General features: G+C 43.5%; 1 protein-coding gene across 2 annotated transcripts in view; it reads right to left on the bottom strand.

The window, feature by feature from the left end:
- ANK1 (ankyrin 1) overlaps positions 1-17,852 on the bottom strand; it is a 197,051-nt gene extending 179,199 nt beyond the window's left edge. For both annotated transcript variants that reach the window (XM_072149293.1, XM_072149294.1), the window contains exons 1-2: positions 17,695-17,852; positions 16,701-17,025 (exon numbers count right to left, since the gene is read on the bottom strand). In XM_072149293.1, the coding sequence (XP_072005394.1) occupies positions 16,701-16,826 (126 nt within the window). In that variant the 5' untranslated portion in view covers positions 16,827-17,025; positions 17,695-17,852. The remainder of the gene's footprint in view (positions 1-16,700; positions 17,026-17,694) is intronic.
- Between the last annotated feature and the right edge of the window lie 8,719 nt (positions 17,853-26,571).

The raw sequence follows: 26,571 nt of genomic DNA, 5'->3' as shown, positions 1-26,571 counted from the left end.
GCTGTCATGGCAACCGATCGCTGACCCCCCCCCCCCCCCCCATGACGTCCCAGGGAGTGAGTAACGATCAGAACAAAGATGGCGGCGCCAATGTGCCACCGTCCTTTAAATGTTGGCGGCAGCATCAGAAGGGTTAATACCCGCGGTCGGCGCTAGCACCAATCACGGGTATTAGTGGTGGGCGTTTGCTGCAATATGCTGCAAACCCCACCTCTGTATTAAGAGGGCTCAACTCGTGAGCCCTCTTCATACAGGTCCTGCACCTCTGCTCCGTACATGTAAGCCTCAGAGCGTTGGGGAGTTAATATTGTACCCCCCAAACACACACAATTTACTATGCAGCCCCCCCCCCCATAATTAACTATTTAATATGCTGCCCCCCATAGTTAACTATTTAATATGCTGCCCCCCTATGATTAACTATTAAATATGCTGCCCCCTATGATTAACTATTTAATATGCTGTCCCCCATAATTAACTATTTAATATGCTGTCCCCCATAATTAACTATTTAATATGCTGTCCCCCATAATTAACTATTTAATATGCTGCCCCCCATAGTTAACTATTTAATATGCTGCCCCCCTATGATTAACTATTAAATATGCTGCCCCCTATGATTAACTATTTAATATGCTGTCCCCCATAATTAACTAATTAATATGCTGCCCCCCATAGTTAACTATTTAATATGCTGCCCCCTATGATTAACTATTTAATATGCTGTCCCCCATAATTAACTATTTAATATGCTGCCCCCCATAGTTAACTATTTAATATGCTGCCCCCCTATGATTAACTATTTAATATGCTGTCCCCCATAATTAACTAATTAATATGCTGCCCCCCATAGTTAACTATTTAATATGCTGCCCCCCTATGATTAACTATTTAATATGCTGTCCCCCATAATTAACTAATTAATTTGCTGCTCCCCCACAGTTAACTTTTTGATATGATGCCCTCCCCAATTAATTATTTTAAATATCCTGACCCCCACCATCTTTGAATGCTGTTTGATTTAAAAAAAAAAAACAACCTTATACTCACCTAGGGTCCCCGCCTTCTTTCTTCTTGCCGCGGGAGGACAGGAAGGTGTGCGCGGCGCGTGATGACGTCATCACGCGGCCGCGCATCCAAGTTCCTGGAGCGATGTGCGCCGGGGTTGTCTTCCGGCCACATCGCTCCAGTAATAGTGCTCGAGCGGCCGGAAACGGCCGCATCGAGCACTATACAGGGACGGGCAGGAGCTTCCGGTCCGGACTGACGGAGGCCCCTGCCCGACTGCCAACAGGAGCATGAACATCGGCGCTATTGGAGCGCCAGGCCGGGGGCCCCCAACCAATAAAGCCGGATCCGGGGGCCCGGCGCTAGCGCTCCAATAGCGCCAATGAAGATCCGGCTCTGCTGATGGGTGCAAATGGGTCTGGAAGAATGGAGGGAAAAGGGGACGAATGGATCGAGAAATTGAAGGAACTGACAAGTTGGATATAGGAAGCCTGATGGTACGTGCTTGTTTAGGTATTAGAAACTCGACCAGGATTGATGATGGTGTCAAGTTCTGCCCCTGTTTACACAACCTCAGGTTCTCTAATGACTAATAAAATTCACATAGTGGGCTCAGAAGAAATCAAACCAGGATAAAGTATGGTATAATATCTCAATCTCTGCAAACTGATGCCATGAAAGGCTAGGCAGGTGTGAGAATGATTTATTTGCTTCACAAAGGATTATACAGGACTTTCAGTGAGGCAGGACCTGGGCTTGGTTAGTTAAAGATAAGAAGTAATGTCCATAGTTCATTGGTTAGTAAATTATCACAGAAACTAAATTACTAATTGGTTAGTAAATTTCCCTGGAATTGGTAGTATTGTAAATTAGCCCAGGGAGCCTCAAATTCTTCACTGCACAGGAGTGTGTTATCACACTGTAATCAATCTTCACCAACATCCAAATGCATTTTCATTAAACATATAGCAATACTTCACAATGGCCTCAACGCTGAGCCATATGTGAACATCCTACGAGAGGAGATTTTTTGTAAACTTGACTACTATGGACATAAAATGGACAATACAGAGTTCCAGAAGGACAAAAAACATGAATCATAGATTAAGATTAGTGAAGAAATGGTTTAATGGCAATAAAGTTGCTGGATTGGCCCCTACAGTCCCCAGACCTCAACCTAATCGAGAGTAGAACTGTATCTGTACCCATATCAGTCCACCAGAATACACCGACATAGAAGAGACCTGGGGTCAGATTTCAGTACAGATATACTTGAATATGAAAGAGACATCCCCTAGTTAATAGGTGCTTAGTTGATGAGTTGAAGGGAACCTGTCACCACAAATTTTCCCAAACACAGCTAGTGGCAGGTTCCTATAGAGCCCTAGTAACTACCTGACACCCTTCTTTTAGCTAAAAATAGTTTCCTTCCGATCCCCATATAATCAGACGGATAAACTTGCCTGGTATGTAGGGATCTATAGAGCCAGTTGGGGGCGTGACCAGGATGAGATCATCACAGGTCCTTTAGCCTCCTAACATTAGTAAACTGTGCCCCATGCACATATCTGACAACATAAAAAATCACAGCATGTCGGCATGGACTTCTACTCCTCTCCATGCATAATGCTGTGATTTTATGTGATATCATATGCTGTGAGTTTTATGAGATGCCTGGTGTACAGTTTGCTAATGTTAGGAGGCTAAAGGACCTGTGATGATGTCACCCTGGTCACATGACATTACTGCCTTATGCAGAGAAAGCATGGTATTCAGCTTGAGGAGCCCCCATGCCCACCTTGACTCGCTGTAGATATCCTTTGATACCAGGTAACATTATAAAGTTGAAAATATGGTAATCACAGGGGAACAATTTGGGTGTCAGTTACTTACTAGGGTTCTATGGGAACCTGCTACAAGCTGTATTTGTGAGAAATGTGGTGACAGGTTCCCTTTAAGAACATGTGTTACTTAGAGGAGAGTTAAAGCCAAACACATCAGAGGTAGGGGTCGCCACAGGTGACCAAAAAAATCAGGAACCAGCTCACAGATATAGCATTTCTAATATGAGCTGCCTCCGTCTAGAGGCCTCCAGCTGCCGTGAACATATTTCAGGCTTTTCATTATTCTGTATTATTATCTTAGTGGTAATACTGACAAGGATCAATGTGTTCACCTGAGAAAAATACACAGATTTATAGACAAAGCCGAAATATAATGTCCCACACACCAAGTGTCTACATCAGGAGAGTCTGGGATTAGACTCTTCAGTCTCTGTGGAGTAATATCCTGCCCAGATATTGCCATATATTACTTGTATTATGCCAAGCAATGCTGACACAGCGCTGTGCTCTGCCCACATCAACCCAGCAGCATCTATAGGGGCTGGACAGATAGCTAGAACATCCCTACATGACATACCCTCCAGCATGAGTAATGACCCCTATATTGTAGCTTATATCGCTGTTAATAAACTTTAATACCCGTGCTGTGTATTTGTCTAAGGGGAGAGAATGTATAAAGTGTCCTATCTGCAGGCAGCATGATATAGAGCAGGAGGAGCTGAGGAGATTGTACATAGTGTCCTATCTGCAGGTAAGTATGTTATAGAGCAGGAGGAGCTGAGCAGATTGTACATAGTGTCCTATCTTCAGGCAGGATGTTATAGAGCAGGAGGAGCTGAGCAGATTGTATATAGTGTCCTATCTGCAGGCAGCATGTTATAGAGCAGGAGGAGCGGAGCACATTGTACATAGTGTCCTATTTGCAGGAAGCATGTTATATAGCAGGAGCAGCTGAGCAGATTTTATATAGTGTCCTATCTGCAGCAGCCTGTTATAGAGCAGGAGGAGCTGAGCAGATTGTACATAGTGTCCTATCTGCAGGCAGCATGTTATAGAGCAGGAGCAGCTGAGCAGATTGTATACTATAATGCAGCACGGTGGCTCGGTGGTTAGCATTACAGCCTTGCAGCAGTGGGGTCCTGGGTTCAAGTCCCATCAAGGTCAATATCTGCAAAGAGTTTATATGTTCTTTCTATGTTCGCGGTGGTTTCCTCCCACACTCCAAAACATACTGGTAGGTTGATTAGATTGTGAGCCCCATTGGGGACAGGGAATAATTTGGGAAACTCTGTGCAGCGCTGCGTAATCTGTGTGCGCCATATAAATAAAGGAATTATTATTATATAGTGTTCTATCTGCAGGCAGCATGTTGTACAGCAGGAGGACCTGAGCAGATTGTACATTGTGTGATTATCTGCTAGAATGTTATACAGTAGGAGGAGCTGAGCACATTGTATAAAAACCAATGTGTCATGCTTTGTGCAGCGCTGCGTAATCTGTGTGCGCTACATAAATAAAGAATTATTATTACTATTATTAAGTAGGAGAAGCTGAAGGGAAGGAATTCGGCGTTTGGCCTGATGTGCGTTGGTGACAGGTTCCCTTTAAATAATTGTTTAGCCTTAAAACTAAAAACTTCGTATTATCGAAAAATCCTTACATTGTATCCGAACATTTAGGACCCCGGTACCACAGATATGAATATGTTAATTGTAATATATTCCTCTTAATTAAAGTCCATTCCTCAAAATCCTCAGAGCAGAAGTGCGTTTAGTGCAGAACATTAATTCATTGTGACGGTAACATTATGGTCAATCTGCAGAAAACAGATGCATCGATTCACAAGTCATATAGAAGTCAATGCACTTCTACGGGTGGTGGGGAGTCATAAATAACACAAAATATGGTAATGTATAGAGTCCTAGCTGCCCCTGCTCGGGGGTGGTATTGGTTCTGATTGAGTAGATCCAGTGGGTGGATACAATCCAGTAGGTATTGCTCCATGGGAAAAGAAAATTATGCAAATTTACCCTCTATTAACACCTATTGGTGGCTTTCCTGTATCAATGTCCGAGTGAGCTTGGAAACATAACTGCTAGGGTAACTCCTTATGTGTACAAAAGGCAGAGTTCCAGATAGTCTTAGGCCCCATTCACACTTGCGTCTTTCACGTCTGTTCTGCGTGTGCTTTTGACGTGCAGAACTTGCATTACACTCTGACCCAATGGGGGTCATTTACTAAAGGCCATATTTGCATTTTCCCGACGTGTTACCCGAATATTTCTGATTTTGCGCCGATTTTCCCTGTATTGCCCCGGGATTTTGGTGCACTGATCGGATTGTGCCACATCGGCGCTGGCATGCACGCGATGGAAATCGGGGGGGCGTGGCCGAATGAAAACCAGACGGATTCGGAAAAACCGCCGCATTTAAAAAAAAGAAAAGTGTTGCGAGACTCGCGCTTACCTTCGCCAGGTATAGGCTCATGCATTCCGGCGGACCTCGGGGAACTTCAGCGCAGCAGCGACATCTGGTGGACAGCGGAGGAACTGCCTTAGTGAATCGCCGGAAGACTCGAATCCACCGCAGAGAACGCGCCGCTGGATCGCGAATGGACCGGGTAAGTAAATCTGCCCCATTGTATTCAATGGGTTTTTTCACCATACAATTCTATGGAGATGCATCAAAAACGCATTGCACTCTGAGACACTTGCAATTCCAACTGATCAATTGCCATAGAAAAGATAGAGCTCAGTCCTGAGTCCATTTCACACGCGTTATCTGCGCATTTAAAAACGCATTGAAAATGCAGCATGAAAAACTGAGACACTGAACAGACTCTGACTGAAAACTGATTGCACTCTGATGCAAAATGTCAGTTTTTCACTGACCAAACCCTGATCGCACCCTGATCAGATTCTGAAGTGATCTGCAAGGCAAGTGTGAAAGGGGCCTTATTCTCCATGTTTGGGATAAAAGTTTGTGTACATCTGACATCCATTTCTCCGCCACCATCTATTAGAAGGCAGCTCCTGAGAAGTCAATGTCCGACCCTTTTAACAGGCCGTCTAACCTGCTTCTCATCCATTATATCTTTGGAATGGAGTTAATCTCAATACTTATCCGATATCGGCTATACTAGTATTTGCATTAGTTCCATAATGCACAGGTAAGGGGCCATGCTTACGATGTAGCATTAGGGCTCTGAATACATTTCCATGTTAATAGATACCAGCAGAATGGGTCACATTTACTTAGAAATTTGGAAAATGCAGTAAAACTGCATCGTCCATCTATAATGCTGGGTGAGACACAATGGGGGTCATTTACTAAGGGCCCAAATCGCGTTTTGCCGACGGGTTATCTGAAAATTTCCGATTTGCGCCAATTTTCCCTGAATTGCCATGGGTTTTTGGCGCACGTGATCAGATTGTGTGACGCATCGGCGCCGATATGTACGCGATGGGGGGGCTTGGCCATACGTAAACCCGGCGGATTCGGAAAAACCACCACATTTTTTTTTAAAAAGTGTCGCGGGACACACGCTTACCTTCACCCAGGATGGCTCGATGAACTTCAGCGCCGCATCGACACCTGGTGGACGTCGGAGGAACTGCCTTAGTGAATCCCGGCCGGACCCGAATCCTCCGCAGAGAACGCGCCGCTGGATCGCGAATGGATCGGGTAAGTAAATCTGCCCCATTCACTAAGATCATGCGCCAGAATTTATGAATCTGTCGCTTCCCGCACTGATCAGACAGAGTTCACCATCTTTTTTTGTGGTGCATCTTTAACATAGGGTGTGCGACACAATTTGAAAGTTAAATACGGCGCTCGGTCCAAATCAGTCCGACCGACCGATGGCACGCCCCCTAATTTGTGTCGCATGGACGCCAGCGCAGCTGCGCCACATAAGGGTTGCGTGCGTCTCATTGGCGCCGCAGACACTTCTTACAAACCTGTGTAAGCCGATTTAGCCATGAAGAATGTGCACAGTCTGGCAAAAGTGCAGCGCAAAGCCCTTAGTAAATGTGCCCCATTGTGTTCATACAAAACTGGCTTTAGTGAAGTGGAATAAAATCACATACAGAAAATCTGAATACATTTAGTTTTGGTTTTGTTTGGTTTTTGGTTTTGTTTTAGTTTGTTTGTTTGTTCTTTGTAGGATATTATTGTATCAATAAATCCTGTGAATATTCCATGCCGGGATCATATCAGACGACACAAGAATTATCCGGGGGAGGAATTTCATGTGACGATGTGAGAACATAATTATGCTACTGCATTATAGATTGTTGGGGTTATCCGCCACCTCTCACAGTAAACAACATGAAGGAGTGCCCCTACAAGGCCAGGGCAATGCCATCATGCCCATCAGTCACACGGTCTGACACACCATAACTCTGATAATGATCTTTACCAAATTGCCATATGTTATTCCCCGCCTCAAAACAAACAGACTGATGCTCATATTGTGCTGCTCACACTTTTTTGTTCAGAGTGAGGTATGTGGAAACTAACCTTGTCCTGTATTTGCTCTAAAGATGAGTCAAATTTAGGCTAAGGACGCATTGTCTTCTCTCATTAGGTAATTTAGCGTTAAATCCAGTGTGGTTCCTACCAGTATATCCGCTGAAAAATGCTTTTTGTATAATCAGGATCTACATTCAGTGACTAGCATGTGAGCTTTCATCACATGGAGCGTGTAATAAGTAGTAGAAACCAGCAGTAAAATAGTAACAAACTACTATGTGCTATGTACTATGTGACCACTAAGGGTTAACGGCTTCTCTAGGGAGCAGTAAGTGGGGGAAGGGTTGCTGCAGAAGACACAGCTTAAGGTACAGAGAGAGACAGAGTAAGTTCTGCAGAGTTGGATGGAGGTACTGAACGGAAACAGGGGAGATCTTTTACCTCACTATTCTATGTAGTAGACTATTGCTTTCACAGAGCAGCACACACACTACACACAGAGAGCATCACATAACTTCCCCCACCTCCCTCCAGAGTGAGCAGGTAGCAGCAGCCCCTCTCTGTGCAACCATCCTGTAAACCACTCTATGGACTCTTTGTAGCCAGGAAGTCTAAGAAGAGCAAAGAAACTACTGGGCATAAGTAATCAAGACAATAGGAAAAGCTTTTCTACATGACATGAGCTAATATCGTAAAAGTGCTTTAAAATTAATGGGGCGGAGCTACAATACCAAGTATGTCCACCGCACATTGAAATGACGCCATGCTTGGCATCTCACCCATGCTGACGTATAAGGAAACACTATTAGTAAGTGTCAGGTCCTGCTATGTAGCTGGTGATTGCACCTCTGATGCTGAGCCCTACTGTGTTGCAGGTGGTGCTGTCTTGATGGGTGTGCCCCTGGCTGGGTGTAAGTCTACTAACTTTCCACCTGGCTGATATTCTACCAGTTTATAGGTTTTTTTACTGTTAGGACACTATTTTAACTATTTTTTTAGAGGCCCAACTACAGCCTAAGCTGCCCCCTATTTTGTCTAGTATCAACTGCAGAGCTGACAACCTTAAACCTTGGTGACCTACCTCTACCAATTTGATAATGATGACCCAAACCCCCCTTTAATCCAGATCCAGTCCAGATGGACTGTTGGTCCCCAGAAGCTTCACATTACACATCGGCGGTGACATATAATCACATTATGGCGGTTTTATTAGTATCCTATATGACACTATTGTTACATTTGTTTGCCATGTACATTTTTTCCCAAGATCTATAATAATTCTTTATTTATATTGTGCACACAGATTACGTAGCGCTGCACAGAGTTTGCCAAATCAGTCCCTGTCACCAATGGGGCTCACAATCTAATCACCCTACCAGTATGTTTTTGAGTGTGGGGGGAAACCAGAGGACCCGGAGGAAACCCACGCAAACATGGAGAGAACATACAAATTGTTTGTAGATGTTGACCCTGCGACTTGAACCCAGGTCCCGAGCGCTGCAAGGCTGTAATGGTAACCACTGTGCCACCTTATACTCATAGATCTTGGGATTGCGGCTTCTCGTACATTTAGAATTTCGTGACTGCGTTGCGGTGCGTATAATCTCGCGGGATGTCGGGTGCTGGGATATAAAATATAGATGTTTACTACAGCTCGCTGTCATTTGGGCTCCTGTAGCTCCATCTTGTGTGTGCATCACACACGGCATGATGAATGGACGTCTCGGAAGGAGCAGAAAGCGCGCACTAATCCATTAGTAACGCTCGCTAACTGCCCCGGACTGTCCTATACAAAGAGGCGTCTCGCTGCTACATTAGAAGATGAAGCGTGATACTTCTACATGCAGACCTGGGACCTGACCTGCTATCTGCGTTACACTCTCTAGGGGGCGCTACAGTCAATTAGCAGTCGCTGACCCTTAGAGTAAATGGTAATACCGCACGGTGCTTCCCACAATTAACGTCAATTATAACGCCGCCCTCCTTCCCCCAATAATATGTGGTCACTCCATTGATCTCCATGATCCTCCTGGGCTTCCGTCCTCCCCGTATTACTATGTAGCTGCAATTCCAGGACTGTGATTAATGTATCCCGAGTCCCAGGGAATGATTTATCCACCAGTCTTACCGGAATCTATTGTCAGACCTCACCTCCGAGAGCTTCCCTGAGGAGTTGTCTAAATATCTTATCTGCTTCTCACAGAGATGATAATAAGCGCCCGGGCACAGCGGGGTATTTATAAATGCCAGCGCAGAAATGTACATAATTCTGCACGGCTTCAGAGCCGAAATCTTCTGGGTTATGCTTTTTAGGGAGTATAGCCTTCTACAACTGAAAACACATGCACACTTGGTTGAGTTGAGTATATCTGTGTATAGAGGAGCAGGGGGTGTAACTTAAAGGGAACCTGTCAGCAGGAATGTGATTTTTAGCTGGTGACAGGTTCCTATAGCCTATGCTATTTGATTTTTCAAAATGATTCTGTCAGCATTCTGAATCATTTCAGTACTTTACTGTATAATAGTTTATTTCACATTACCTGGCTCCCTACCAGCAGCGTGTGGTAAGTCCTGGGGGGCAGCTGTAGTTTGTGTGTCCTCATGTATTTTCCCTTTACTCCATACCATCCCCCTCCTGGATCAGTGTGGAGGAGAGGAGACTGACACAGGCACACACAGGCTGCAGATGCTCTCCACAGGGGCTTACTACATGCTGCTGGCAGGGAGCCAGGGAATGTGAAATAAAGTTTTATAAAGTACTGAAATTATTCAGAATGCTGATATAGGCATATTTATAGGCTATTGGAACTTGTCACCAGCTAAAAATGACATTCCTGGTGACAGGTTTGCTTTAAGGCTCATGGGCTCATGAGCAAATGTTAAGTTTGAGGCCCCCACACAATTTATACTTGTGCCCATTAGTACAATTTAGCAGCTCACATGACCGTAATGCAAGATTTACACCCAGGTTTGTTGATAGGGGCTTAGAGGCAAGCCTAAAAAAAAATATTTTGGAAACTATGAATAATACATATTTGACAACAAAGCAGCTTAGATACAGCGTCTCAGCTCTATGTAAGGTAGATGTCTATACAATTGCAGCTTAGATACAGCAGCTCAGCTCTATGTAAATGGGTGTCTATATAATGATAGCTTAGATACAGCAGCTCAGCTCTATGTAAGGTAGATGTCTATATAATGGTAGTTTAGATACAGCATCTCAGCTCTATGTAAGGTAGATGTCTATATAATGGTAGCTTAGATACAGCATCTCAGCTCTATGTAAGGTAGATGTCTATATAATGGCAGCTTAGATACAGCAGCTCAGCTTCATGTAAGGTGGATGTCCATATAATGGCAGCTTAGACACAGAAGCTCAGCTGTATCTAAGGTGGGTGTCTATACAAGTGCACCTTAGCTACAGAAGCTCAGCTCTATGTAAGGTGATTGTCTATATAAAGGCAGCTTAGATACAGCAGCTCAGCTCTATCTAAGGTGGGTGTCTATGTAAGGGTAGCTCAGATACAGCAGCTTAGCTCTATGTAAGGCAGCTTATATAATAGCAGCTTAGATACAGTGGCTCAGCTCTCTATGTAAGCTGGAAGTCTATAAACGGCAGCTTAGATACAGCAGCTTAGTTCTATGTAAGGTAAATGCCATGTAATGGCAGATTTCATACAGCGGCTCTGCTCTTCAATATTAATATGCAGTAGATAGCAGCTGTATACAGTGAGGAACGATTCCCCTCCAGATATATCCAGTGATGTATTTTCAGAATTTAGTGGGAATAGAATACTGTAACCCTTGCAGCTGAATATTTCCCTGTATCCTGACTCACTCGCCTATACACAGATTTACTGCTTATTCTGGTATTAAAATGTTAAAAATCTCCTAAGGAGAGGAGAAGGGGCGCACATGGTAAATTGCTGTCATAAATTTATGCGTTCAGAGTAAGGTTGAAGGATTTACAATGTTTAAATTTCATTCAAAGTAGATTTATGTTTTACAGGGATTTGTGAGTCCACATCTCTAGTCACATCACTATAGGAGAGTCAGCTTTGAAAGTTATATGTTTACTTCAAGTCTCCTGCACTTTAAAGGGACCCCCATCAGGATTGTTCACCTTGTTCCCAGCATGTGTCAATGTCCTTTCCTATGTTACTGTTTAGTATGCTAAAAAGTAAAAGAAGTTGTCCACTAATTCAAATAAAAAGTTATACAATTTCCCAATATATTCCACGTATCAATTTTTCATGGTTTTCTAGATCTCTGCTTGCTGTAAATCAACAGGAAGTTTCCCCTATCATGTGATGTCACACAGGTGCACAGCTCGTGATAACACAGCTCTGAGGACTCTGATATTAACAAGCTGTGCAGAAAGCGGAATGAGGACACCATAGGAACCTTAATTACTATTGATCGTTATATATCTCAGTATTAGATGTACATTAACCTGCATTTACAGGTACAGGACAACACTTATTTTAAAAAAAAATCACCTGTTTAAAACAAAAACCACAAACACTGTGATGCAAGTTTGTTGATTAAAGAGATCTGATTGTTAATAACTTTCAAGTGCCTTTGAGTTTTAATTGTGAAAAAAGTGACAAACCTAATTAAAAATGTAAAATAAAAAACTCATACAAGCAATAACCACAAGGGGGAGCTCAAGCAGTGACTGCATACAGTTATAATCTGCAGTGCTGTTTGCTCCTCAGCTCCTCCTCATAACTCAGTTGCAGAAAAGAGGGGAATCATACACCTTTATGAAGAGAAAAAATTAAATAGTAACTGTCTGAGCAAAATATATCAGACTTTAGGGAAAAAAATTTTGTTGTGTTTTTACATTTCTTAGCCCACATCCCTTTATTTGGCCCAACCAAATGTTTCTCTTTGTCAGTCTCCAAAAAAAGTGCCTTCCCCTATGTAAAATTAGTAATGCTGTCTCCTGCACTTAAAATAATGCCCCCGAAGAGTCAGATAGAGGGTTAAGTATGGAACATGCCACCAGGACAACGATCCTGTATCTATCAGTCAAACAACATTGTTTATCAGTGACCATTGCGAATAGCCTCTTAACAGACCGCACTTTAGGTGGTAACGATTAGCTAAGGTAGGTGTGGCTTAACAAGTCAAACAGTGGGGAAGGCTCCTGCTGTAGCCAGTTGTCTTAGAGTCAAACAGTGGAGGAGGTTCTTGCTGTAGCCAGTTGTCTTATAGTAAAAAATTGGGGGTGGTTCTTGCTATAGCCAATTGTCTTATAGTCAAACAATGAATGGATTCTTGCTGTAGCCAGTTGCCTTACAGCCAAACAGTGGGGGACATTTCTTGCTGTAGCCAGTTGTCTTACAATCAAACAGTGGGGGAGGTTCTTGCTGTAGCCATTTGTCTTGCAGCCAAACAGTGGGGGAGGTTCTTGCTGTAACCAGTTGTCTTATAATCAAACAGTGGAGGAGGTTCTTGCTGTAGCCAGTTGTCTTGCAGCCAAACAGTGGGGGAGGTTCTTGCTGTAACCAGTTGTCTTATAATCAAACAGTGGGGGAGGGTCTTGCTGTAGCCATTTGTCTTACAGTCAAACAATGGATGGGTTCTTGCTGTAGCCAGTTGTCTTACAGTCAAAAAGGGGGGAGGTTCTTGCTGTAGCCAGTTGTCTTATAGCCAAACAGTGGGGGACATTTCTTGCTGTAGCCAGTTGTCTTACAATCAAACAGTGGGGGAGGTTCTTGCTGGAGCCAGTTGTCTTACAGTCAAACAGTGGGGGAGGTTCTTGTTATGGCCAGTTGTCTTACAGTCCAACAGTGGGAGAGGGTCTTGCTGTAGCCAGTTGTCTTGCAGCCAAACAGTGGTGGAGGTTCTTGCTGTAGCCAGTTGCCTTACAGCCAAACAGTGGGGGACACTTCTTGCTGTAGCCAGTTGTCTTACAATCAAACAGTGGGGGAGGTTCTTGCTGTAGCCAGTTGTCTTACAGTCAAACAGTGGGGGAGGTTCTTGCTGTGGCCAGTTGTCTTACAGTACAACAGTGTGAGAGGTTCTTGCTGTAGCCAGTTATCTTAAAAACCATGGGGGAGGTTCTTGCTGTAGCCAGTTGCCTTACAGCCAAACAGTGGGGGACATTTCTTGCCGTAGCCAGTTGTCTTACAATCAAACAGTGGGGGAGGTTCTTGCTGTAGCCAGTTGTCTTACAGTCAAACAGTGGGGGAGGTTCTTGCTGTGGCCAGTTGTCTTACAGTCCAACAGTGTGAGAGGTTCTTGTTGTAGCCAGTTATCTTAAAAACCATGGGGGATGTTCTTGCTGTAGCTAGTTGTCTTACTGCCAAACAGTGAGGGAGGCTCTTGCTGTAGCTAGTTGTCTTACAAACAGTGGAGGAGGTTCTTGCTGTAGCCAGTTGTCTTGCAGTCAGAAACAAGACAATCCGGAGGAAGAGGAACCAGGCTGATCTCCTATCCTACTACATATTTGTATATCATATTTTAATTTAAGACAAAATAGGATAAAATATGGAGGATTGTAAGGATTTATGAGGCCATCTGACCTCTGTTCTTCCAATGGATAACAGAGAAGATCAAAGCCCTATAACCTTTCCAGCAGAGAGGGGTCCATCTTACGTATCTCACGCATCAGACACTGGATTGTCTACATCTTATAGTCACATGTGGGTAGTGAAGTCCCTGTGCTATATGAACGGCAGTCATAAGCAAATAGATGAACATGAAGGCTCATTGGACACCCGGTCTATAGGAGGGAGAGAAGACTTGACCATTGGGAAGATACATAAACATCTAATACTGCCCCAACCGACCCTCATTTACCATAAACCTCCCCAGAATGTATTTGCTAGGACGCCTTTGATTAAGATGATCTGTAATCCAAAGCAATAGCAACCAATATTCTCAATGACCGGCATATGCATTGATGTCAACCTACGGGTGATGTATATGCAAAGGATGGATTTGTATAATGACAACTGAAAATGTCAATGGGCAGCATAGACATTGACGTCAAACTATAGGTGATGTATATGCACTTTAAAGGTAAAGGAAGCATTTGTATAATGACACAGCTCCATCTAGTGTGATGATGTGAGTCAGCCATTAGCAGGCTACATCAGTCCTCGGTGGGCTTCCAAGTCCTTATGGTCTGATACCATTGTAACCTCTGCTTCACATGGTCTCATACTGGTTACAGGCTGGGAATAGGGACATTTCTAGAGGTTCTGCTAAATCTGCATTATCTGGGAGGAGGAATTCCTCCTAAAAAAATTCACATTAGATGTATAATAGAATTCACAATGGTCCAAAATGTACAGAAAATTCTCCAAAAGAACAAGGAACTTACTAAGCAAATAAAAATGTCCATCAAGAATTATTAGGGTCACTACGCTCCATAGGGAAGCACTAATTGGATCCAGCAAAGCAGTCAATGAATCTATGGCGACACATAGCTCGGAGCAAGGGTTATAAAATATCACCTTTGAGGTAAAAAGTATGGGGTACCCTAAGGATGGGAATTACTAATTTACACCTTAGGGGGGTGATGTACTCATATAGGAGGAATGCCCATGCAATAGTCCATAGGAAAATAAATATGTAAATGATCTCCCTTCCATACTTATTTTCTGGATTTCACAGACGTCCCACCATACGTGATCCTAAAATCTATCCGCAGTATAACTGTATGAATTATAAATCTGTTGCAGCATGCTTTGGTAACAGCGTCCGATCAATTGGTTTACAGCACTTACATTGACGTCTTACATTGCTACAAGAACAAGTCAATCCCCCAATGAGTGTTTTCAAGAGAAACAAGTGTCCTAATAGTCTTAAAGGGAGTCTGCTAGGTCCAAAATGTCTCCTAAACTAGTAACAGGCTTTCATAGGAGAAAAAATATACCTTTGTGGCCAGAAAATGCTGAAACAATGCAGAGATAATCATCTTTTTATGGATATGTAAACAAGTCAGCAAGTGCAACGAGGGCGGGGCATATTTGTCTGATTTGTCTACTAGTGTTCCTGATCTTCTCTGCTATTGTCACCCCTTTTAGCCATGATTGACAATTTTTAGTCTCTGCCTGCATCAAACACAGTGGACAAATTTGGAAAATCAGGCCTGCCCCTGTTGCACTTGCAGGATGATTTGCACAGCCATATAAAGTTGATCATCTCTGCATGGCTTAATGGTTTGAGGCCACAAATGGCCCCTACGTTGCACTACTCTTGGCTTAGGAGACATTTTGGACCTGAGAGACTTCTCTTTATAACCAAATTGAGTCAAGAAAGCCAAGAAAGGTACAAGACCATGAAGTATAAACAGTAGAAACCAAAAAAATCAATAGGCAATCATATTCTGAGGTAAAAATTTTGCCCAACTCCAGAATAAGCCTCACGGTTGACAAAATATTGTAACGTGAACATCCCCTATGTAACTATAAGGACCCTTGCTATTAGGGGCCAACAAAAAGATCAAACAACACATTTGTAGGAGCCCCTAAGGTCTGAGATGACTAAGTACCTAGAAGGCCAGGGCAGATGTTGTGTACCACAGGCCATGGCGTCGTAAGGTCATGAATATATAAAGCAGCTTTTATGTTTTATAGGCAAGAAAGATACAAGACCATGAAGTATAAACAGAAGAAGCCAAAAAATCAATAGGACAATCATATTATGAGGTAAAAATTTTGTCCAACTCAAGAATAAGCCTCACGATTGACAAACTATTGTAACGTGCAGGTCCCCCGTGTAATTATAGCAACCCTTGGTATTAGAGGCCCCCAAAAAGATGAAACAACACATTTCTAGGTGCCCCTAAGGTCTGAGATGACTAAGTACCTAGAAGACCATATCAGATGTTGTGTACCACAGGCGATGGCGTCATGTAGTCATGAATATATAAAGCAGCTTTCGTGTTCTGTAGACACATACGTGACATCAATTTCCACACAGCTTCCCAATGATAAACAAGCAACTAAATCGGAGTTATTTCAGGTGAATTAACTGCAGACATCCAGGTCAGCATGGATGGCCGCCAGGATATTAGGAGGAGCACAACAATCCTATATTACTACATCACGTAACCATTAATAGGACATCGCTAATGGCATCCAACAAATGCTACACACACCTTCTCTGGGCAAAGGGGTGCACACAATTTAACCAAAATTTTTACAATTTTTTAAACATGGCAGTCATGCAAGGAGCATCTACTACAGAGATGACAAGTGACAAGGAAAGATCCTGAAGATTCGGATGGGACAGGTATGATTAATGATGGATACAACGAAACAACAGGAAGCAATTACTCCCAGCGGAGTTGAGATAGTCATCATCTTCCTCGCTGCATACTCAGCAGCCTTGTTACTCCTAACTATAGTTTGTTACCTTTTTCTTCCGATCACGGGATCGACTCCTTCTCTTGCGGTCGGATTCCTCCTTCTCTTTCTGCTCCGCCAATGCCTGAGCCTCAACATCCTTGATCTTCTTGAGTTGTTTGGCGGCTTGCGCCATCCTGGCGGAAGACTCAAGGAACCACAACAAGTAATGGGGACCACAAATACCCCCTCCCCCCTAAATAGGGGTTGGTTATTGCAGTTTACACCTCGTCGATATTCCGTCACGTGATGACCAATATGGTGGGATTGGATAGGATAAGAGTGCCAGCTCCTTCGACTATCATAGAGGGTGTTCTGTTACCGCTGTTCCATATCTGTTAAAATAAAACGAGCTATGTTACGTCAACCTACAAAATACGTTTCAACCTTTCGTGATAATTTATGGAAAGATCTAAAGTTAGCTTTTTGCAACGTCCCCCCTTGAAGATTTTGGCCTTTTGCGTACACATCACACACACTGCGTCCTGCAGACGTCTCTCCCCCGTTGGGACACAAACAGCTTTCTCCCCATCACACAAGCGGCTTGTGTTCGCTGCAGTGCTAAGCCCGTCTCCTTCCATTACCATCCCTCAGACATCCGCTAGCTTTTACCCCGTCTTCTTGGAATATATTTACCCTGTTGTTCCCTTCTTTTCCACCTGCTCATGCCACATGCATCCTTCTATCCTTCTGCCGCTTTCCTCCAGTCTCCTCCTGTACACCGTACATCTCCAATCTTCCTCCACCAACCCTCCGAATCCCTCCAGGAAATCAGCTGTCGACGTGTTATACCCCCAGCTTTCTGCCTATATCAGCCATCATCCTGGCTGGGCTATCCTGCTCTCTCACCTTCCAGTTCCTCAACCCCCCCATCGCCAATGCCTGCAGGGCAGATATTCCAGCACATACCTCTCTCCTCTGCTGGATGCAGTAGCTATCACATCCCTCTGTCCTCTCTTGTCTCCCTCCGTCTATCCCACAAGGTGCAATACCCAAGCACATACCTCTTCTGCTTCCTCGCCTCTATCTGTCTTTGCTGTGCATCCTGCAGCCTGCGTGCTGTCCCCTCACACTGCAGTGTTGCTGATGCAGGCGAAACACATTGCTTCCTCCTGCATGCTGGTCACCTTCCTGCACTCTCTCCCTCCCGTCTCTCCCCCTCTTCCCCTCTGAGCAGGCGAATGCTACATGCACAGCCTGCATCTATCCTTCCCTCCGAGAGCCTGCATGTTTTTGTGCGTGTGCTGCAGAGCGTGCAGGGGGGGTCTTACCAAGACGATATCATACAATGCATCTATCCAGGTCCTCGCCTCTAGACAGCATAGTCACACATTGGAAGACAAATGTCCAAGTTTAGTCCAGGAATAAAAATCCTTGAAAGACGTAGTCTGGATCATTTCAGATTATGTTGGTGGGTTTTGATGAGATCTGGCCAACGTGTGCATGTAAATAGGTGATCAGAAGTGATAACTCTTGTCCATAGACAAATTTCAGTGGGATATGCTAGCAGTACATTGGTTATGCCCATTCCCTTGCCAAACCATAGAATTAGCGGATCTAAACAAATATCCCAATACTATATTCTTACATATATAGTATGTAAGATGGAACATATATGCCAATTATGGTATCACATAGTGCGGATATGCTGCAGAGATCCATGTATGGATGGTTTTATCAGATAACCCTCTCCGAGCCTCGGTCCCTCACTGTCTACTCCCATGGGACACCCATATATATTTATAAGTCCTGGATCTGCAATATGTTCTGCAGAGAAGCAACAAATAATCAGAGCAGAGAGTTAGAGAGAAGATATAGAGAGGATACAGAGATAACACAAACCAGGAATAATGCCAGAGATGATACAGAGATAAAGGGAACAGAGTTTATCAGGAGAGAGGCTGGAGTGTAGGCCAGTCAATTCCAAATCAATGGCTATACTGCCTGGAAAATGAAGAGAGAGAACAGAGGAGAAAGAAGAGTAAAGAGAGGAGACAGAGATGAGAAAGAAGAGTAGAGATAACAGAAGAGGAGGGAACAGAGATGGGAAAGAAGAGTAGGGAGGACAGAGGAGGAGAGGACAGAGATGAGAAAGAAGAGTAAGGAGGACAGAGATGAGTAAGAAGTTTAAGGAGAACAGAGAAAGAGGAGACAGAGATGAGAAAGAAGAATAAGGAGGACAGAGGAGGAGGGCACAGAGATGAGAAAGAAGTGTAAGGAGAACAGAGAAAGAGGAGACAGAGATGAGAAAGAAGAGAAAGGAGGACAGCGATGAGTAAGAAGCGTATGACGAACAGAGAAAGGAGACAGAGATGAGTAAGAAGAGTAAGGAGGGCAGAGGATGAAGAGACAGAGATAAGAAGGAAAAGTAAAGGAGGACAGAGGAGGAGAGGAGCGAGATGAGAAAGAAGAGTAAGGAGGACAGAGATGGAAAAGAAGTGTAAGGAGAACAGTGAAAGAGGAGACAGAGATGAGAAAGAAGAGTAGGGGGACAGAGATGAGAAAGAAGAGTAACGAGGACAGAGATGAGAAAAAAAAGGAGAACAGAAAAATAGGAGACAGAGATGAGAAAAAAGAGTAAGGAGGACAGCGATGAGTAAGAAGCGTATGGCGAACAGACAAAGGAGACAGAGATGAGTAAGAAGAGTAAGGAGGGCAGAGGATGAAGGGACAGAAAGAAGAAAGAAGAGTAAAGGAGGGCGGAGGAGGAGAAGACAGAGATGAGAAAGAAGAGTAAGGAGGACAGAGGATGAGGGGACAGAAATAAGAAATAAGAGCAAAGGAGGACAGAGGAGGAGGGGACAGAGATGAGAGAAAAAAAAGGAGAACAGAGAAATAGGAGACAGAGATGAGAAAGAAGAGTAAGGAGGATAGAGGAGAGGAGGCAGAGATGAGATAACAGTAAGGAGAGAGGGAGAGGAAAGGCCAAAGAAAGAAGATAGAGGAGTACAGACAAAAATTAAAAGAGAGGACAGAGAATACAGGAGGCAGAGAGAGGAAATAAACTATAAGAATAATACAGAGGAGAGAGAATCTAGACGCAGAACAGGAGAAGAGAATGCTGCAGACAGTAGTAAAGAGGGAGGAGGAAAGGGAGGAGGAGAATAGTACTGATAGTATAGAGAGGAGACAGGGGATAGTACACAGTGCAGAGAGAGAAGAGAATTAGGGCAGGAGAAAGATAAGGAGGGAGGATGGAGAGGAGCAATAGGAATACTACAGAGAAGACAGAGGGGAGAGAATACAGACACAGAGCTGTATACAGAGTAATGCAGGGAGAGACTCCAGAGAAAGTCAAAAATACAGAGAGCAGAGAGGTTACAGAGAGAAGGTATAGTACAGACAAAATATAGAGAGAGAGGAAATTGTATTCTATCTACTCTCTGTAAAATTCCTTCTCTCTGTATTTTGTCTATTCTCTGTACTATTCTCTCTCTATATATTCTATCTACTCTACTGAGAAAGGGAATAGTACAGAGAATATAGTATGCTGAACCTCACACCTATGCTAACATAAGGTCTGAAGAGACATAGGCCCACATTTATCCAAAACAGTGCAGTGTGTACTATGTGCAGTTTGCCTGTGTAGTGTGCAGGGGGCGCCAGACTCAGGATTACTGGCTTATGTTCTTCATGAATCTAGCACCACCCTTGCACTGCTCTGTCAGTGTGCGCCAACTTTTTTTTGGTGCACACAGGAGTGGGCCGGCGCCGAGCGTTACTGTCCCCATGCCGGCGCACTGCCGGCCTCTTTCATATGTGAAAAAACTGCACAGCCACCTGCCGCGATACATCAAGAGGCAGAAGAGAAAATTCAGCGGCAGGGCAATCATATGCACAAGCACTGGCATATGATAGAAATACCCCCTTATCTTTACGTGTCAGTTCCTGCATTGTAGCGGGAGACTGTGCTCCTGATGCTGCCCCCCATGTTTCTACAGGTGGAGTTGCTTAACCGGTTAAGGACCGGGCCCTTTCCCGTTTTTTCATTTCCATTTTTCACTCCCCACCTTCAAAAATCTCTAACTTTTTATTTTTACACGTAAAAAGCTATGTGACGGCTCGTTTTTTGCGTAACAAATTGCACTTCATAGTGATCACATTGAATATTCCATGCCATGTACTGGGAAACAGGAAAAAAATTCCAAATGCAGTGAAAATGGTGAAAAAACGCATTTGTGTCGTATTCTTGTGGGCTTGGATCTTACAAATTTCACTTCACGCCACAAATGACGCATCTAATTTATTCTTTGGGTCAGTACGATTACAGGGATACCAAATTTGTATAGGTTTTATAATGTTTTCATACATTTACAAAAATTAAAACCTCATGAACAAAATTTTTTTTTTTATTTTGCCGTCTTCTTGTGCTTATAACTTTTCCATACTTCGTTGTATGGAGTTGAGGATGGTGTCATCTTTTGCGACTTTTGATGATGTTTTCAATGATATTATTTTTAGGACTGTACGACCTTTTGATCACTTTTTATAGAATTTTTAATTTTTTTTTAAATGGCAAAAAAGTGCCAGTTTTGACTTTGGACGCGATTTTCCGTTATGGGGTTAAACGCAGTGAAAAACCGTTATTATATTTTGATAGATCAGGCATTTTTGGATGCGGCGATACCTAATGTGTTTATGATTTTTACTGTTTATTTATATTTATATCAGTTCTAGGGAAAGGGGGGTGATTAGAATTTTTAGGTTTTTTTATTATAATTTTTTTTTTTTTAACTTCTTTTTTATTTTTATTTTTACTATTTTTCAGACTCCCTAGGGTACTTTAACCCTAGGTTGTCTGTACGATCCTATCATATACTGCCATACTACAGTACAGTATATGGGGATTTTACTCCTCATACATTCATTACCCACATTGTAATGAATGGGTTAACCCGAAGTAGCTTCGGGTCTTCGTGAGACCCGAAGCTACCATGGCAACGGATCGCCGATCCCCGATGACATCACGGGGAGCGGCGATCCTCGGAAAGATGGCGGCGCTGCCATCTGTTTCTGCCATCAGCAAGAAAACTCCCGCGATCGGTGCCGGCAATATGCAGCAGAGACTTACCGGCTATGGAGAGGGTTCGGCCCTCGAGCCCTCTCCATGCATCGGAACGCGACCGCCGCCGTGAATACACGGTGGGCGGTCGCGAACCGGTTAAGTTAAGAGGCTCATGGCTGGTGGTGCACCTAATGGTACCAGGGAAATGAAAGAAACCTATCTTTTTTTTGGACCACAACCTACAGAAGGTAGTTTGGTTGACTTTGGTTTAAGCAAAAGAGACTTTTTCCATTCCTTATCCGTGACTGTAAGTAAATAAGGAAGTTGCTTAATGTAGATAACCCCTGTCCTTATGGGTGTCACTACGTGGCATCACCTGGTCAAGACCATTGTGCCTACTGCACTGGGGTTAAGTAATCCATGAAGCGAACAACCACCTGAACAACCACCATGTAAGGCTACATTCACACACATGTATGGGGGACGTATATACGGCCGACGTATATACGGACGATATACGTCCCCCATACACTTCTACGTCCCCCATACACGTGCGGCACCATACTGCTCCGTAGCCCGGGAAAAGATAGGACATGTCCTATTTTTTCCCGTGATACGGCGCCGTGCACTGTATCTTCCTATGGAGAGGGGCGGGGGTGAGCAGCGTTCATCCCCTGCTCCTCTCCGCTGCACCAATGTATGCCCGGTGTGCTACTATACGCCGGGCATACATTGTGTGAATGTAGCCTAACCCTGTACTTTCCCTGTAATGGATTTAAGTCCAGTCCTGGTGGATTTTGCATTGGATCCAACAGCTTCCAAAGACACCAATGATAAAGATAGAGATAGCCAACCTAATGAGGATCAGTCAATTCCATGCTACTACAAACCACATACACATAACATATACTACAATGTGTAAAGCTCACCTCCCCCCATCTCCCTGCAGCTTCTCCATACTGCAACACATTCATCACTTTTCTGCTCCACAAACCTCCGGGATATGAGAATAGAGTAACTACTACCAACATCCATCATTCATTTTCTCTGGAGGACCCACCATATTCTTCCATTACACTAACAATATATTGGTTTGAATAGCTACAATGTAATGCATCATTTCTCCTGCGGAGGCACTGTTGCCCAGTATCCCCAACAAACAGTTGTACCATAAAGGAGAGCATAAAATGAGAAACCTATTTTTTGGGGAAACTTTTAATGGGCCTATAACTTTTATGAGAGGCAACCCTTGTATACATTTCTGGGCTTATGGAGTTAGTGATTGGAGAGACAAGCAGTCCGGATTAGAATGTTGTCATGAACACGATTTTAATGAACAAGAGACATCAAACAATAAACCTCCTGCTGTGAGACGCGCTACTCTTCCTGGCCTGGTGTTAATTTACTCATTAGTTAGTGGGCCATATTTCACACACCGGTAAACATACTACAATTACTGCATTCCTATGTTTTCTCAACGTAGCCAAATCTTCCAATCCAAACACAAAAAGTGGTTGTCTGGTTTAGCGAGTAAACCCCAGAGCCCTCCACTTATTTATAACCACCATCAGAACCACTACAAATTAGAGGAACTAGAAGTTTACATACACAATATAAAAATACACATGTACTGGTTTTTACTATATGACATGAAATCAGAATAAACCTTTTTCCATGGAGACCTGCTTAATCATTCTCTATGATTGTTGAGTGAAGAGTAGAGGAGTCCTGGGGCTACACACAGCCAAATCTCTTGAAGGGAATAAGTCATTGGTTCCAACCATAAAAAATTGCTAGACATTTCTAGGTATAGGCCCTGGCGAGGAAGATAAATGTGGACTTGCACAAGTCTGGTTTATCCTTGGGTGCAATTACCAGATACCTGAAGGTGCCTCGTGTGTCTGTACAAACAACTGTTTGCAAGTACAAACAAGATGGGAATATCCAGCCATCATACCGCTCATGAAGGAGACTGGTTCTGTGTCCCAAAGATGAATGTGCTTTGGTCCAAAATGTACATAACATCTCAGGAACCAATGCAAAAGACCTTGTGTAGATGCTGCCGAAGCTGGTAAGAGGGTGTCATTATCCACAGAGAAATGAGTCCTGTATCCACATGGGCTGAAAGACCACTCTACCAGGAAGAAGCCATTATTCCCAAAGAAACTAAAAGATTAATCTGCTTTTTTTTACACTACATTTGAACTGTTTGACCATATTGACCTTTGTTACATTTAGAGGAAAATGGAAATCCCCAACCCAACTATGACACACATAGTGGGGCAGCATCATGAGGAAACACGATTATCTGGCAATACTGAAGAACGTCTCAAGACATCAGCCAGGATGGCTCTTCCAATTTGACAATGACCCGAAATTACGGGCAAACTGGTTACAAAGTGGCTGAAGGATAACAAAAGTCAATGTTTTGGAGCGGCCATCACAAAACGATGATCTCACGCCTATCAGAAATTTATGTTCAAAAATGAAAAGGTCGGAGCGAGCAAGAGGCTGCACCAGTTCTGCCCGGAAAAATCGGCCCAAATTCCTACCAAACATTGTGACTTGTGGAAGCAGATCCAAAACGTGGGACAAGTCATACAATGTAAACATTGGACAAATGTAAATAATTTTGGTAATCCTAATTTACGGAAAGGTTTATTCTGGTTTCATGTTTCTGAGGTTGAAATGAATGAAGATTTCTGGGTTGATTTGGGTCTGGAGTCTGAATTACTCTTATGGAGTATCGGGGTCTAATCTGGAGTTTTGATCGGGATAAGTTTAGAGGTCTATCCTTTGGTCTGAGATTTTATCAGCCTGGTCTGGGGTCTGATTTAACTTCAGCAGTTTGGCTTGAGGTCTGATTTATTTTAGAGATTTGATCTAGTATCTGAATTTATTTAGCGGCCGAGTCTTGGGTCTAAATGAGTTGAGAGGTTTTGTCATCTTTATATCCTTTGGAATCTGTTGATTTCAATAAACATCAACGTCTCTACAGAGTTTGTGAAGGGTCGAAGTATCTGAGTAGGCCTCACTAGGGAGGCTCCTCAACTCTAGGTCAGAGCAGAGAGCACTGTGTGGAGGACCTGTAATACCCTGCATTACGTAGACAACCCACTGAGTAATTCTTCCTTTTCCCTTGGGAGGCGCTGCAGAGAAATTAAGCATTTACTCCATGATTTCCACCGAAGCAACAACCAATTGCTTCCCCTCTGACTGCTGTAAGTATCCAACCAAATTCCTGATACGGTTCCTACTCAGAGGAGAGGGGAGAGGTTGTGGAGCAGCACAGTGCAGAGAGCAGAAAGCTCTTCAGGCTTGCCGAGCCCTTGCAGAGCTACAGAGCTGGATTATCACTTCACTTTTCTCGCAGTCCTGTCACTACCAACAACATGGAAGGTCTGATTACACAGTTCTCCAGGGTTGCTCCCTAGCGCTGTCTGCAGCTTTGTATAATCAAACCTGCTGACAGATTCCCTTTAAAGGACATTTACCGCCGGGATGAAGGATTGTAAACCAAGCACACCGACATACTGATGTGTGCCCCCTCTGGCAGGATCTGCTCTTCTTTAAGCTGCCTATGTACTTGTTTTTAAGAAAAAAAAAAGGCTTACGAATATGCAGGCTAATTTGCATGATTTTAAAATCCTTTTTTTTTTTTTTTTAAAGAAACAGGACTAAGAAGCTAAAAGAAGAGCAAATCCTGCCGGAGGGCGCACACACCAGTATGTCAGTGTGCTTGGTTTACAATCCTTCATCCTGGCGGTAGATGTCCTTTTATGACCTTGACTTTACTTCATCATGACATGTGCCCTTGCTTTTTGTGGGATGATTTGCACCCTCTCTTGGTGTAATTTCTTGGTCGATATACATTGGTGGTTGCCTGACGTACAGTATATAGAAGATATTCCACTTTATATTTTTTCTTGTTGTGCTGTAGATCAACATAAATCCGCAAGTGTTCTTTAACGTAAAATGTTTACAATATTATAATTTCTATATGTAAGTACATTAACCTGTATTCCAATAGGAAACTGAAACTGCTGCCTTTCAAGGTAGCAAAAGGAGGCATTTACTTACCCGGTCCTGTCGCGATCCAGCGGCACGTTCTCCGACGAGGATTCGGGTCTTCCGTCGATTCACTAAGGTCGTGCGCCCGATGTCCACCATGGTACATGTGAGTGATTGATTTTGCGACACAATTAGTTTTTTAAATTCTGCGTTTTTTCCGAATCCGTCGAGTTTTCCGACGGCCACGCCCCCTGATTTCTGTCGTGTGAAAGCCGGCGTGATTGAGCCAAAATCCAATAGCGTGCGCCAAACTCCCGGCGGAATTCGGCACAGAACGGAAAAATTCGGGCAACCCCACGAAAGTGCGGCCACAGAGCCCTTAGTAAATGAGCCCCATAGTTTTCCATTTCCAACCTTGGAAAACGTATTTGCATATTTACCAGAACCCCCCGGTGGAGCATCATTGGTCTCCACTCACCTATAAGGGGGGCTTAAAGGGCATCTACCATCCAGATAAAGGACTGTATGCAAATGAACCTGAGAGGCTTCAGGCTCCATAGGTGTTAATGGAGCCTTGAGCCTCTCAGGCTCATTTGCATACAGTCCTTTATCCGGTTGGTAGAAGCCCTTTAATTGGCAGGAGAACTCTTATTTCCAGACAATAGGAAATTGAATAAACTAAATTATTAGAGCATACCTGAACACTCCACAATAACAATCACCTACCTGGGAACGCCCACCTGATAGTAGAGGAAGCTTAATTAGCATAATTGGTGACAAAACAAGTAAATTCTCAGGAACGCTAATGGCTAGAGAAAAAATTCCAACTGTGCCAGAATCAGTGGATCAGAGACTATAGAAGGAT

This window comes from Engystomops pustulosus, chromosome 4 (genome assembly GCF_040894005.1).
Source record: "Engystomops pustulosus chromosome 4, aEngPut4.maternal, whole genome shotgun sequence".
Lineage (NCBI taxonomy): Eukaryota > Metazoa > Chordata > Amphibia > Anura > Leptodactylidae > Engystomops > Engystomops pustulosus.
This window is presented reverse-complemented; position numbering and strand designations above follow the sequence as displayed.